General features: G+C 36.7%; 1 protein-coding gene across 6 annotated transcripts in view; it reads right to left on the bottom strand.

Moving 5' to 3' along the window:
- The window catches only part of RBMS3 (RNA binding motif single stranded interacting protein 3), a 780,234-nt gene that overhangs the window by 438,059 nt on the left and 327,897 nt on the right, over positions 1 to 14,278 (bottom strand). For all 6 annotated transcript variants that reach the window (XM_061127661.1, XM_061127659.1, XM_061127657.1 and 3 more), the window contains exon 4: positions 9,741 to 9,832. In XM_061127661.1, coding sequence (XP_060983644.1) covers positions 9,741 to 9,832 — 92 coding nt within the window. The remainder of the gene's footprint in view (positions 1 to 9,740; positions 9,833 to 14,278) is intronic.

The raw sequence follows: 14,278 nt of genomic DNA, 5'->3' as shown, positions 1-14,278 counted from the left end.
AGCATCAGGGTCTTTTCTAATGAGTTGGTTCTTCACATCATATTCTCATTTTTTGAAAAAAAAAATGACAATTTTGTTTTTCTGTGTATTGAGAGAACTTCTTTAAGTCAGATCTTCAAGACATATATTTTATTTTCTACAGTGTCAGTTTTGTCCCTACTACTACCAATATTGAATCCAGTTTTGTTAACACACTATTTTTATTTGCAATATTTCTTTAGTTCACTCTGTTCGTTTTTTTTCCTTGACTTAACATTTCTGGATTTTTTTCTATTGAATTTGGACTCAAACTTGTTCTATTTTCATAGATTTTTTGTTCCTTTCACAGCAAATTTTGTATCTTCTAGAGAAGTTGATCACAAATATGGTTAACCTTCAGTATGACTGGAGAATCTTTTTAAAAAATACATATTCTCAAATTTTGCTTCTAGACACTCTTTATTGAAAACATTAAAAGAATGAAAAAAGTCTTGAATATGATGGTTAGCAGGGACAATCACTATAGCAGTGTTGGTATTTGACAATATGCTATGTATAATGTGGGCTTGTTTGTATGTTTGAATATGTTTTCTTCCAAAAGCTAAGCAAGGAGGGAACTAAGGAAAACTAGACTTAGTTGTGTAAATTAATTAATAAGGTAGTGGCATGTTAAGAATCTCAATTCTGCTCCAAAGTAGAGACGTGTATTCTTGTACATTTCTGGGAATTAATTTTCTGTTAATCTTGGTTTTTTGAAGTTACTCATTGATTATTTTTTCCTGTAGCTTGTATATTTCATAGGGAAATGTGGAGTATCTACTTCAGGGATTACAAAACTAGGGCTGGGGAGATATTTTGAATGACTTCTACATTACTAATCATTATTTTTATTTTCTTGGAGTTTAGAATACATACTTTTGTGCATTTTATTCAACACTAAAGTATTCTCCAACAGGAATGCTCTTACTTTGTTTGATATTGTATCTTTAAAATTTGGTGTAATTTCTTACACAAATAACCAGTTTCTTCTAAATCCAGATCCATATGAATATAAATGTGACTGTTAGTATCCTTACAATATGCCATTATTCTCATGGAATATGAATTATATTTTTGTACAATAATGATTTCAGAAGGTCTTTCACTTCTCCTGCAATTCACCCTTGAATTAGAAAATATCTATATGTAAACTTCATGTGGCACTGGGCTTATTAAGCAGTTCTCTTTAATTACATTAAACAAAAATAACAGGGAAGATAGTTTATGTTTGATATAGAGATATTACCAAATGGATCCTAAAAGCCTAAAGTCTTTCATCAGTATGGGGGAAAAAAAAAAGAGTAAAAATTACTCATCAGAATAAGAAAATGAGCCCTCAGTATCACTTCACCTAAAAGTTTATTCCTTTTATTGAAAGGCATAAAATTGCTTAAGTCACTTTTCCAGGGATGCTAAAAATAATAATAATAATTTCAGTAGAGAAAGATAGGGAAAGAAAGTCTGTACTTGCTTTGAATTTCACCACTTTCCTGAAGTTGGACATTGCCTTTTTGTTTGGAATGCTTCTTAGATATGGAGAATGTTCAAATATCGTTTGGCCAGGAGACCCTGAGTTTGATTAATTCAAGTAATGGATAAAATGTGTGTCCTGGAGGTGGGAAGGAAGGGAGAACATCTCTGTATGAGGCTGGCTCATTCATAGCACTCCAATTTCTACCTCCCCTGCGTAATGTATTTGTGAATAGCTTCCATAAATGTTGAATTGATATAAATCATATTGTAATAAACAGAGGATGCAGAGAAAATCAGAGATGGCAGAAACCTATCATTTAATTTTATTATTAACTTTAAGCTCCATTTTCAAGCAAAAGCTAAATTGACTGTGAAGCTGTCAAACATTTTTATATTTGTTGAGTAACTGCATAGAAAAATGATAATTAAACAACTTTAAAAAATAGACATTTTCTAGATTATATATGTGCATGTATATATGTATATTCAATTGTATGCTAAACTCCCTTAAAGCTTTTAAAATGTAAGTGCTATTGATCTTCATTTTCAATTCCTTGGTGCATGTGTTCTTAAGAAATAAAGATGTCCATCCTATCCAATCACAACCATCACCTCCAGTCCATAGGTAGAATGATTACCTCGAACCATTTTTGGCAGACTCAGTAATTACATCCTCCCAGGTAACTGGTTGGGAAATGAATAAAAGAAATATCCCTGGGTAAAAGTTAGTTTAAGATCACAACAATTTATCAGAGTTGAAAATTATTTCAATAATCAATACTGCAGGGGGGGCGGGGAAACTGCCAATCAAAATTACTCTATCTGGCAAAGTTGTTCTTTGGAAATAAAGGAAAAATAAAGATTTCCTCACAAAATAAAGCTTAGGGAGTTCATCACTACTAGACTTGTCATAGGGGTTCATCAAGCGGAAATGAAAGGCTGCTAATTAGTAACACAAAAACATTTGAAAATATACAATGCACTGGTAAATGTAAGCATGTAGTCAAACTTAGAATCCTCTAGTTCTATAAAATAGTGCTGTGTTAACCATTTAACTCTAGTATCAAAGTTAAAGAAGATATTAACAACCTACTATATAGTAATTTGTTAATGACTACACCATATAAAAAGAGGTAAATTGTGACATCAAAAACATAAAAGGGAGAAAATAATTTTTGTGTGTAATTGAAAATTACATTATAATCAGGTTAAAATACATAAGATACTTTATGTAAGCTTCATGGTAACCACAAAGCAAAACCTATATTAGATACATAAAAGGTAAAGAGAAGGGAATCAAAACACATCACTGCAGGTAATAATCAATTCATGAAGAAAGGCAGCTAGAAGAAAGGAACAAGGGCACTATAAAATAGCTAGAAAAATTAATAAGATCCTTACCTACCAATAGTTACTATAAATGTAAATGAAATAAAATTCTCTAATCAAAAGACCTACACTGACTGGATGGATTAAAAGACCTACCTAACTACTGCCTACAAGAGATTCACTTCAATTTTAAGGACACACATTCTCTCAAAGTAAAGGGCCATAAAAATACATTTGATACAAGTGGAAATCAAAAGAGAACAGGAATACCTATACTTATGCCAAACAAAGTAAACTTTAAATCAAAAATAGTAACAAGAGACAAAGAGGGTCATTATATAATGACAAAGTGGGGTCATTCATCAAGAATATATAGCAATCAAAAATATCAAAGCACCAACATTATATTAAACATATCCTAATTTCTGAAGTGAGAAACAGATACAATAAAATAATAGTAAGGTACTTCATTATTCCACTTTCAACAACAAATAGATCATCCAGACAGAAAATCAATAAGGAAACATTGGACCTAAACTATACCTTACTCCAAATGAACCTTAGAGACAAAGATAGACCATTCCATCTCACAGTAGCAGAATATGCATTCTTCTTGAGCACAGAAGAAACATTCTTTAGGATAGGTCAAATACATAAATATAAGAAAATTTAAGAAAACTGAAATTATAATGAGTATATTTTTCAACTAAAGTGTTATAAAGCTAGAAGTCAATAACAGAAGGAAAACAAAGAAAATAACAAACGTGGAAATTAAACGACATACTCCTGAAAAACCAATTTGTTAAAGAAGAAATCAAAAGTAGAATTAAGAAAAAAAAAAAAAAAACGTATTGAAAAAGACAAAAATAGAAACATAACATGCCAAAACTCACTGGATGCCAAAATAAAAAGTAGTTCTAAGAGAAGTTTATAGCAATAATAACAAAAATACAACACCTTTTCACGACAAACTCTAAACAAATTGAGTATAGAAGAAACATACTTCAACATTATAAATGTCATACATGACGAGCCCACTGCTAACATCATATTTAATGGCAAAGGTTCAAAGTTTTTCCTTTAAGATCAGGAATAAGACACAGGCAGGCATGCTCACCACTCATCTTCTTCTTCAACATAGTGCTGAAAGTCCTAGCCAGAGCAATTAGGCAGGAAAAGAAAAGGCATTCACATTGTATGGAAAAAGTAAAGCTGTCTTTGTTTACAGATGATATGATCTTATACACAGAAATCCCTAGACTCCATTAAAAAGCTGTTTGAACTAATAAATGACTTCAGTAAAGTTTCAGGATACTAAATCAATATACAGAAATCAGCTGCTTTTCTATACACTAACAGCAAAATATCTGAAAAAGAAATAAGGAAAATAATTACATTCACATTTGCATCAAAAATAATGTAACAGGTAGGAATAAATAAAACGTATTGATTGACTTTTCCATCTAGTCACAGAAAGCAACATTTTCCCTATCATCTCCTTCTGACATGAGCTCCTTTGAGAAACTTCTTTTGTTGGTGGGTTACTAGTAGGCCCCACCAATGTAGTGATCCCTGGACACCAAATAGCCTGCTGACTCTTGTATTCCTAGAAATGGTAAAAGCAAAGCAATATAAGCAGATTAAAAGCAATATTAATACTGCTATAGACCATAAGAGTCTGGATGAGGAATCCTGCTTATGTGTCTCTGCATTCAGAAGAGTAGCTTTGGTAGACAGCCTCATGGGGCTAGTGGTTGAACTTTTAAAACAATCTAGAATATTGTGTGCAATATGCCCTTCATTCATTCACTAAATTTCTCCTCCTGGAATATAACTGTTAGGACTCCACAGAGGTGATGAGTTTTTAAAAATTAATTATATGGGGACTTCCCTGGCAATCCAGTGGTTAAGATTCTGAGCTCCTGCTGATGGGGACCTGAGTTCTATCCCTGGTTGGTGAACTAAGATCCTGCACGCTATTCAGTGAGGCCAAAAGCAATAATTGTATGCATATACACATTTGAAGTTACAGGATTTATTTTCCTTTATGCATTGACTTTTTAAATTTTTACTTCTGATCTCAAAATAAATTATTCCCCCCCCCAAACCAAGACTAAGTTCACTGATTTATAAAAAAGAATTCCTTTCCTCTGGTACCAACCTGGTTCTCCACAATGGTTGACACGGTATTTTTATGTTATCCTAATAGTTGACACAATATTTTTTACATTATTCCTGATGATCTGACATCCTCTTGGACACTTGGTCTCCTTGGTGATGACTTAACTCTGATTTATTCTAGATATCCCACCATGGGGTGAACCATCTTTGGTAACTGGTGCAGTGGTCATAGTTGTAGACCTGATAAAACTTTATTTAAAGGCTCTGAGGAGGGGGTGACTTCTTCCTTGTGGTGGAAAGAGTTGTGTTCTGTTTCCTCATGATTGTAATTAACACGTGGGAAATAAGAAAGACACCTTCTAAGCTGAAGATGACCAAAACTTGGCTGGTGGCTGGAGCTTCAAAATTTACATCCAGAAAAACTCAGTTTCTAAAGCTGAGCAGTCCTCCAGAGAGGCCTCCATGAAGCCCTGGGAAATAGTGGGCAAGAGAAATCTTGGATGGCAGGCATGCATGATGTGATTGGTTAACCAGGAAACTTCCATACTGACAACACAAGAATTCTACTCCTGCCCAGCTGAATTCTACATGTATTAGCTATCAGTGATTTCTGTTTTCCAAACCCTCTGTTCACAAGTGGTAGTTTCCCTCAGACCCATGTTTCCTGTTTTTCTGTCATTCTATACTGTGGGGACATAGTTGTGGCATGGGGGATCTAGTTCCCTGACCAGGGGTCGAACCCAGACACCCTCCATCAGAAGCACAGAGTCTTAGTCACTGGACCCCCAGGGAAGTACTGATAATTTGTTTTTAAGCAGCTGAGTCTGGGCCTGTTGGATATGATGTTGTCCCTGCATGTGATTACAGGGTGAGGCTTTGAGGTGGGCTCCCTTGCTGCTCAAATAGCCAGGGAGATAAGCAATTCTTGCTTTTCTCCTCTACAGGTCAACAAACTAAAATAGTCATCATTCCAGAATCTCTTGCAGCTAAAGGAGAAACCATATGACTCAGTTTTGGCCATTGAGATGTAAACACAATGAGCTAGTGTAAACACTAGCTAGTGTAAACACTCCTGAGCTAGGAGTCTGGAAAAGGTTTTAAAATTTCAGAATCAGTCTTACGATCCTTCAACCTTTTGCCCTTTTCATAGTCCCGGCTTAAATGTGGGTACAATAAGCGGCATTTTAGAAAAGAAGAGGCAAACGTATTGATGAACACCACATGTGAAGACTCGCAGAGCAGCCTCAACCTTGACGGCACTCAAAACATTCATTGCCTTTCTACAACCTTCTTGTTAATGAGTAAGACAGACACCTACAAGGCAAACTGTAGTTTGTTTTTTTTTTCTTTTCCTCAGCTCTTTTCCTTTTATGGTTGAGACATATTAATGACTTTCTCCTAAATACCCTAAAATTGGCAAGAACAGCAACAGTCAATAGTTTTAACCCAGAGTTGTATCTATTCCAAGAGATAAAGTACATGATGAAAATTCAGAATAAGAAAGAAGTTTTATTAAATCTTGATTTCCCAACGCCTAGCACAGTGCCTGCCACTTAGCAAGCAATTAAAACATTTGTTGATTGATCCTATTGATTGTATTTCTCAGAAAAGTTTTTTTTTTTTTTTTTTTCCAGAAAACTTTTTAAATAAAGTAACACTTGAAGCATGCATCATGATCTATGGAAAGTTCAGTAACAAATTTAAAGCATAACAATATTTATTGAATAATTGACATTCATTGAATTTTAATATAATCTAAGTACAATGCTAAATTCTTTGTTATCTTTTTAGTGAATTTTCACAGCAGTCTTATAACCAAAGTATTATTATTGGAGAATTTCAGAAATATTTAAATAACTTAGCCAAGGTCACACAGCCAGGTGGTACAGGAGCCAGGATTCAAAGCCAAGTTTATCTCCCTCCAAACCTATGCTCTTAACTGCTGTGTATTAATAAAATATTTTAAATGTGTCCTCCTAAAAGAAACATATCCTTTGATCCCTAAAAACCTTTTTTGGCAGAACAGCAAGTACACAGAAAATGATAGTCTGTGTTAATGGTTATACATTATTAATCAATTACCACTTACTGGAGAATTTATTGTTTAATTCCTGTTGACAAATCAGCTGAATTTTTCATATGCACACACTGGAGTTAGCTATATAAAGTGATTCACTTGGAATGTTTCATGTTTGCTCCAGGTTGCTATTGGGAACCTAGGTTATTTGTGGCATTTTTGCTTGAAAATCCTGGAGTCATTAAATTCTGAGTCCACAACCCGCATAGTAGGATATTGATAAGAACAAGGATGCAGGCAGCAATTCACTAGGTACTTGAATGGCAAAAAATACAGTGCAAGTTTTCCACACCCTGCAGACTGCAGGTTTATATGATAATAAATAACAGTTATCACCAGGACAAAGAAAAAAAAGGCCATGAAATCCAATAGCTCAGTGAGAAATCTGCTAATACAGGTGGTCAAGCTTGTTCCATTTCATTGTCAAAGGGAGGCTATTTATTTGCTTCTGGGTAGTTCGATTACAGAGTCATTTACTGCTGAAAGTTTTCCAGTAGGCAGATGTGGCCCTATAGCTCTAGGCTTTAGATTCAAAATCAGTGAGGAAAAAGAGAATAAGAACAGCATAATTGATATGGCAGAGATCTTTAAACAACTCCAGAAATGAAATAAGTGCCTTTAAGCATCCCAGTTGGAATCTCCTTACTGTGTACAGGGGGCATGAGCAAGGGTCAAGATGCTGAGTATAATTAATCATTTTCAGAAGCTCTTTAAAATATCTTCCCTTTGATAGTTTCCTGTCTAGATGAGATGTCAGTGATTGGCGTGTGTATATAAAAGAGAGAGAGAGTCCTTGTATACCAAAATGCTCAGAAACAAAAGGAAAATATTCACAATGAATTCTCAGTGGTTATAAAATCAAAGACAACTTTCTTTTCCTCTTGTGCAAGACACAAGTGGTTTTTATCCAACAAATAACTCTCTTTCTGAGAGACATTTGAACAGTGGAGATTATACAGACTGTGATCATTACTTCTAAACTGCCACAATCTAGCAATTTGCAAATTTTGGCAGTGTATCCAGAGAACAGATCAAAGATACGCCAATAACAGGGGTTTTACTTAAGCATGTGTTTCATCATTTTCTTGTCAATAGGTTCTGCCTTTCAGTCAAAATTCAATTTCTCTTTTGCATATACCTAATAACTATATTTTATATCACGTGTTTGCTGGGTATAAGAAGCTACTACTCAAGTTGCCAAGTAACTTGATTCTTTTGTCAGGTAACCTTTAAACCAAGACATGTATGTAATTCCCTTATTAATTACAAAGATTAACTTCATCAATCTTAGTTCATGACCAAATTCAAAACTTCCAGTCACAGTCATGATGAGAAATGTATTACACAGCTGAAAGGTTTCAAATTCTAATTTATCCTGCCTTGAAAAACAATTAATGTGCCATTAAGGGCAACAAGTCCAGCAAAGTAATCACTATGGGCAGTGACCCGCAGTGAGAGGTTAACAGATACGGGAGGTGTCAGCTTGTGAGAAGATGAAGAAAACCAGATAGCCCACCTCTAGTTATCAGGTGTTGAAACTGGAAGATGTCATCAAAGAATTTTAGCAATGATAATAAAATTCTAATGACCAAAAAACTGACAACTTAGTGTAAACTCAGCTCTCTCTGGGAAAAGTTGAGAGTAAGTATTAATATATACATAAATATGACATAAATGCACTAGGTCAGTATTTCAAGACCTATTGACTTTCCACCTAACTTTTGAGAAGCCAAAGATCTACACATTCACTGATAGGAATCAGAAAACTAAAGTGATATATGAGTAACTCCAAAATGACCATTATTTTAAAACAAATATGTACCGAGCATTCCTATGTTATAACTGATATTTAAAGCATTTCTATTTGGAAATAATCATAGATTTACAGGAAGATAGTATAGAGAGATCCCCTGAGGCCTCCACTCAGTTCCCCCAAAGGTTATATGTTAAATTTAGCATAATATCAACACCAGGAAGTTGCCATTGAGTGAACAATATGTGTGTGTAGTTCTAAGTCATTTGATATGTGTAGATTCTTGTGATTACCACTGCAATATCAGGATAAGAAATTATAAATGATTTTATTTATTTTCTTGAATATAAAAATGCATTATAACTTCAGGTAGAAAGAAAGTTCCATACTACTTGTTTTACAAAACAATAATAGTGTATTGAAAATTATTAATATATAGGAAACTGTTACCTAGGAAAACTCTATTTATAAAGGCCAAAGTGAAATCCTACTAATACAGACAATACACACTCGGGTTAAACTCATTTCCCTGCATAGATCAGACCATCCCCTCATTCAGGGATCCTTTCTCTGCAGCATTACAATGAGCAATTTTTCAACACATAGTTTATCAAAGACATCTTACTGAGAACTGTACTCTTCCAAAACTGTTCATAGGTAAGAACCCCAGATTACACATGCATGCACACACACCTTTCGTATCTGGGGTAAAACAGAGCATTTCACAAGTGCCCTTGAATCGCCAATAAGGTAACCATAATAAAAGGGAACATTAATAAATATACACAAACAGTCAATGAAATAAACCAGCCAGATTCTTCCAAGCCAAGTCTACGATGAGGTTTCTTATTCCCCCCTAACAAACATAATTCAAATGGTCACAGACTCCAATTTCATCTCATAGGAATGGAAAAACATACGATCACAAAAGAAAAAAATAATAAACCAGAACTGAAACACTGTTCTTACCTTGGCCATCTGTGCCTGCACGCCATTTGCCTTGAGAGACGCTACCGCTTTCTGTGCAGCTGCTGGGCTGTCGAAATCTACAAAACCATACCCTGTGAAAACACAAAGTCCCAGGTGAGCACGTGCAAGCAGCTCTGTGTCACTGATGGAATGGGTGTTTGTGGTCAGATTCGCACTCATGACCCTGGTTGAACCACAGACCTCAATCTATGGCCCTTAACGTGTCAGGAAAGAGACCACAATATTAAACATAAAACAGCAACGTGCTTATTTTCTAGAGGTTGCTCTGGAGATTGGCTATGCAATCAGCAAGCTGATTTAGATGAATTTGGTGAATGAGGTAACATTATTTAATCATTTCTTTCTTCAATGACTTTGTTGCAAGAATTAGGAACACAAAATGCTGAAAAATGTAGAAAAGTTTAACTCAAAAGGTAATTTTCTAACCCTCAAAAAACCTGATGGTATTAAAAGCAGTGCTAGAACCTGCATGAAGTTAGTACCGGCAAACTTAACAGTTTCTGGCATTCAAGCAGTCATTCAATAAACGCATGTTGAATGAATGACTGAAGGTGATGAGTGAGTTCAGGGAGATTTGAGCCTAGTTCCAGTTGATTTCCAAGCCCATGTTAATTCATTATAAGACGTGTCTCTCTCAAAGATAACATCCTAAATAAACAATTTTGACTGTTAAGGAACTTATGATAAATAGATAAATATTCCAATGTCTTTTAAAAATAAGAAACTCATTCGCTAATTTTTAAAGCTTAAGTACAACCTGAAAAGAGCATAAAAGTTGCCTATGAAAGGGAAAGAGTCATGTCTGACTCTTCGCAATCCCATGGACTGTGGCCCACCAGGCTCTTCTGTCCATGGAGCTCTCCAGGCAAGAACATTGGAGTGGGTAGCTGTTTCCTTCTCCAGGGCATCATCCCAACCCAGGGATCAAACCGGGTCTTCCGTATTGCAGGCAGATTCTTTACCACCTGAGCCACCAGGGAAGTCTCCAAAGTTGCCTACAATGTACTTTGTGCGCCTCTGTGTGTGTGTATAGTGAGGTGAAAGAAATAGCCAGTAAAACGTATTAAATGAAAAGGGGGGGTTCTGCATGCCCATGAAATACAGCTGTATTAGTCAGGGCTTCACCGGAGAGTAATTTCAGCTGCCAAAAATATTTCAGACTAGAGATGATCAAGAACGTGTGTAGGGCACTCAAAGCCCACCCCGCACGCATCCTGCTCCTCTTCCCCGCTGCCAGCTCTGCATCCCCTTGCTTGTCTCATGTAGAAGTTTTGACGAGCACTGCTAAGGCAAACCTACTAACCGCGAACTGTGACCCTCCTCCCCGAAATAACTAAAGAGTGGATAGGAATTCAATTACCAAGTTGTTTCTTGTAATTAACTTTTTAATTTTCTCCCCCTGAATCTTATCTTCTTTTTCTCCCTCCCAGCATGTTTACCAAAAATGAACTTGTTACTCATCAGTGTACCATCCAATGCTCTTGAAAAGCTGGGAAGTTTGTGATTCAAATCCACAAGGAAGCCTGCTCTGTCAGTACTACTAATTTCTCTCTTCCCGCAAAATTCAAACTATGTGAGTAATATGAGGATTACCATCCACTGAGATGAGTAAAATGAGGGAAAAAGAGGAAAAAGAGCAAAATAAGTCTAGAAGTAGTGTTAGGAGGAGCATACGATAAAATAAGATACAGACTTTATCTATTATGGGCCAACAACTGCCCTGGGTGGGTGACGTGTTGGCACCTGATGAAATGATAACAATACAGGTATCAATACCATTGTCCTCATGCCTGTTTATGTATTTACATAGAGAAACCAAAGTGTAAGCCAGGTGTCAAGACTGACCCCGCAAATCACAAGTTGCTTAATTGATAGAGCAGGATTTGAAGCCAAATCTGCACAGGCCTTTCCAAATACACTGTACAGTGAATCACTTTATAATATTACTTTGCAACCTATTTCTAGAAGCCCCTGAAGCCCACCAGAGAGAGGTCACAATTCTTCAAAATCCCTTAGACGTTGAGGCTAGCACATAAAATATAACAATTCCATAAAAAAATTCAACCCAGCTCATTCAGTCAGCACACTTATCCAGGGGGTGATTGAGTTCTCAGCACAATGGGCTACATGAGGTTTGATAAGTCACCTTTTCCACCTCACGCTTTGGTCCATCTTCCTCATTCATCCACAGGCTGCTTTCTCATTCAATAATGAAATTCTATGTCAGGCATTTTGCCAGGTACAGAGTATAGACTAGTGGGGAAAAAATAGTTCCAGTTTGCATCCTTACGCAGCTTATTGTTGAGTTGGGAGATGAACATAAAATGAATAACCACAAAAATGAATCTATAGTAACAAATTGGTTTGCCTTCCTTGAAAGAAAATGAGAGCATATACCACAGATTCTGATGACTGACTGTTACTGAAGGTTTTAAGAAAGCAGTGGCATGAGATGACCTGCATTTTTATAATACCACTCTCACTGGCTTGTCCTGAAGATGGGATTGGTTGTAGGGGAGGTGGGCGATAGGAGTGGGATCAGGGAGATGACCTAGGGGCTATTACAGTAATCTGGACAAACAGCAACTGGCCGTGAAACAGAAAGGATGAAATGGATGGTTTGACTTACATGTTGGAGGCAGAATTAACAGGACCCAGTGATGGATGGACCAGGTTGGGAATAAAGGAAACAGAACAGACAAAGATTACCACTGTTTTTTCAGCATAAGCCAATAGGTAGGTAGAGATGTGATTTACAGAAATTGGGAGCCTGGAGGAGGAAGCAACAGGGGAGAGGGAAAATTAAAATATCAGTTTGAGACATGGTGCGCCAGAAATGCCTGTGAGACACCTAAGGAAAAATGTCAAGTAGTAGCTGGTTATATTAGGCTGGTGCTCAGAAAGGGGAACAAGACTGGAAATAAAATCTAGGAGGTCAACAGCAGGAAGGTACGATTTACAGAAATGGAAAAAGACAAAAGTGCCTGGTGTAAGCAGAAACAAAGAGCACAGGTGTGGAGCTAAAACTTCACCACTGAAGTGTTAGTGAGATAAGGAAATGAGATCGCAAAGGAGGCTGGAGGAGAACCCGAGGGAAAGAAAGAAGTACAAAGGAAAGAAGATGTCTCAAAGCCAAAGAGACAGACAGAGACCACTGGTGTCCAATGCCACTGTGAGAGCAAGATGGGCACTTGAGACGCCCAGTGTTTTAGGAATGTGAACTTGTCTTTTTTAACCATGGCTGATTTATAATATCATGTTATTTTCAGGCAGACAGCTTCAGATTCTTTTTCATTATAGTTGTTACAACATTGAATATAGTTCACTGTGCTGTACGGTAGGTCTTTGTAGCTTACTGTAGGTACAGTAGTGTATATAATATATATACAGTAGTGTATATCATGCATTCTTACTATGCTCAGCTACAGGCCAGGGATGGGACCGAAGGATGCTTGAGTAGTTGAAGAGCAAGAGTGAGATGGACAAGTAGAGAGTGTTTACAGTCTTGTCTGCTATTCTGTTGCTGGGAAGGAGAATTAGGAGCCAGCTTTAGCCTGAGGGGTATGCGAGGCTAAGGAGCTGTTTATGTTTGTTGCTTGTAAGATGGGAGATGCTATGGTCTATCGTTTCCAACCTTAGCTAGATGCTAGATGCACTTACTTGGGAGCGTAAAAAATAACCAATGCTCATTTTTCACCTCTGGAAAAATGAAATAAGTATCTCTGGGAATGTGGCCCAGTTGTCTGCACACACATGTGTGTATCTATTCCCTGGCCTGGGTTACAGTACTACTGAGTATTCATTCAAAATATTAAACATGTATTTATTTGTTGCTCTGCTATGAGACAGATACTGTTCTTAGTACTTTTGAATGCTGATAAGAAAGCTCAAGCTGAAGTCAAGAAATCAAAGCTTTAGGCAGAAAGACAGATAAATTTTAGGATAATGTTCCTGAGAAAGTGGAAGTGTTGAGGGGGTTCTAGAACATGACTGAAGTGCTGTCCTTTGTTAAAACAGGGACCTGGTTTTTTGCTCATAGTAACTGGAAGGAAGAAAAAAAAAAATTTTTTTTCCGGTGTTATTTCTTTGTATATCTTTGCTTCTGGGACACAGCCTGAGCTTAATAAACATTTGTCGAAATTAATTGAAATCATGTTTAAAAAGATGCTAAATTACTCCATGGGACTTAAGTGGAGATTAACTAATAAAAGTGTCTTAATACACGTTGACTCTACAGAACAATATAGATGCCAAGCAGCCATGATTCAGACTCAGCAACGCTGCCACCTGGTGAGGCCCCAGGGATTTCATGACTCCTGGCCGCTTTAACAGCGTGGCTTCCTCCATTTCGTCCACCCCACTCATCCCACAGGACAGCACAAAATCGTGATGCTGAGCTCCAGGGCTAAACTCCAGTCCAAGCAGAAGAAACCCCTGTGAGGGCAGGAGACTCCATGAGCCTCCTCTGAATCAGGGAGGTGATGGGTGAACTTTGACAAGAATGTCTTTCCAAAGAG

This window comes from Dama dama, chromosome 24 (genome assembly GCF_033118175.1).
Source record: "Dama dama isolate Ldn47 chromosome 24, ASM3311817v1, whole genome shotgun sequence".
Taxonomy (NCBI): domain Eukaryota; kingdom Metazoa; phylum Chordata; class Mammalia; order Artiodactyla; family Cervidae; genus Dama; species Dama dama.
Note: the sequence above shows the minus strand (reverse complement) of the source record. Positions and strands in the feature narration are given on the sequence as shown.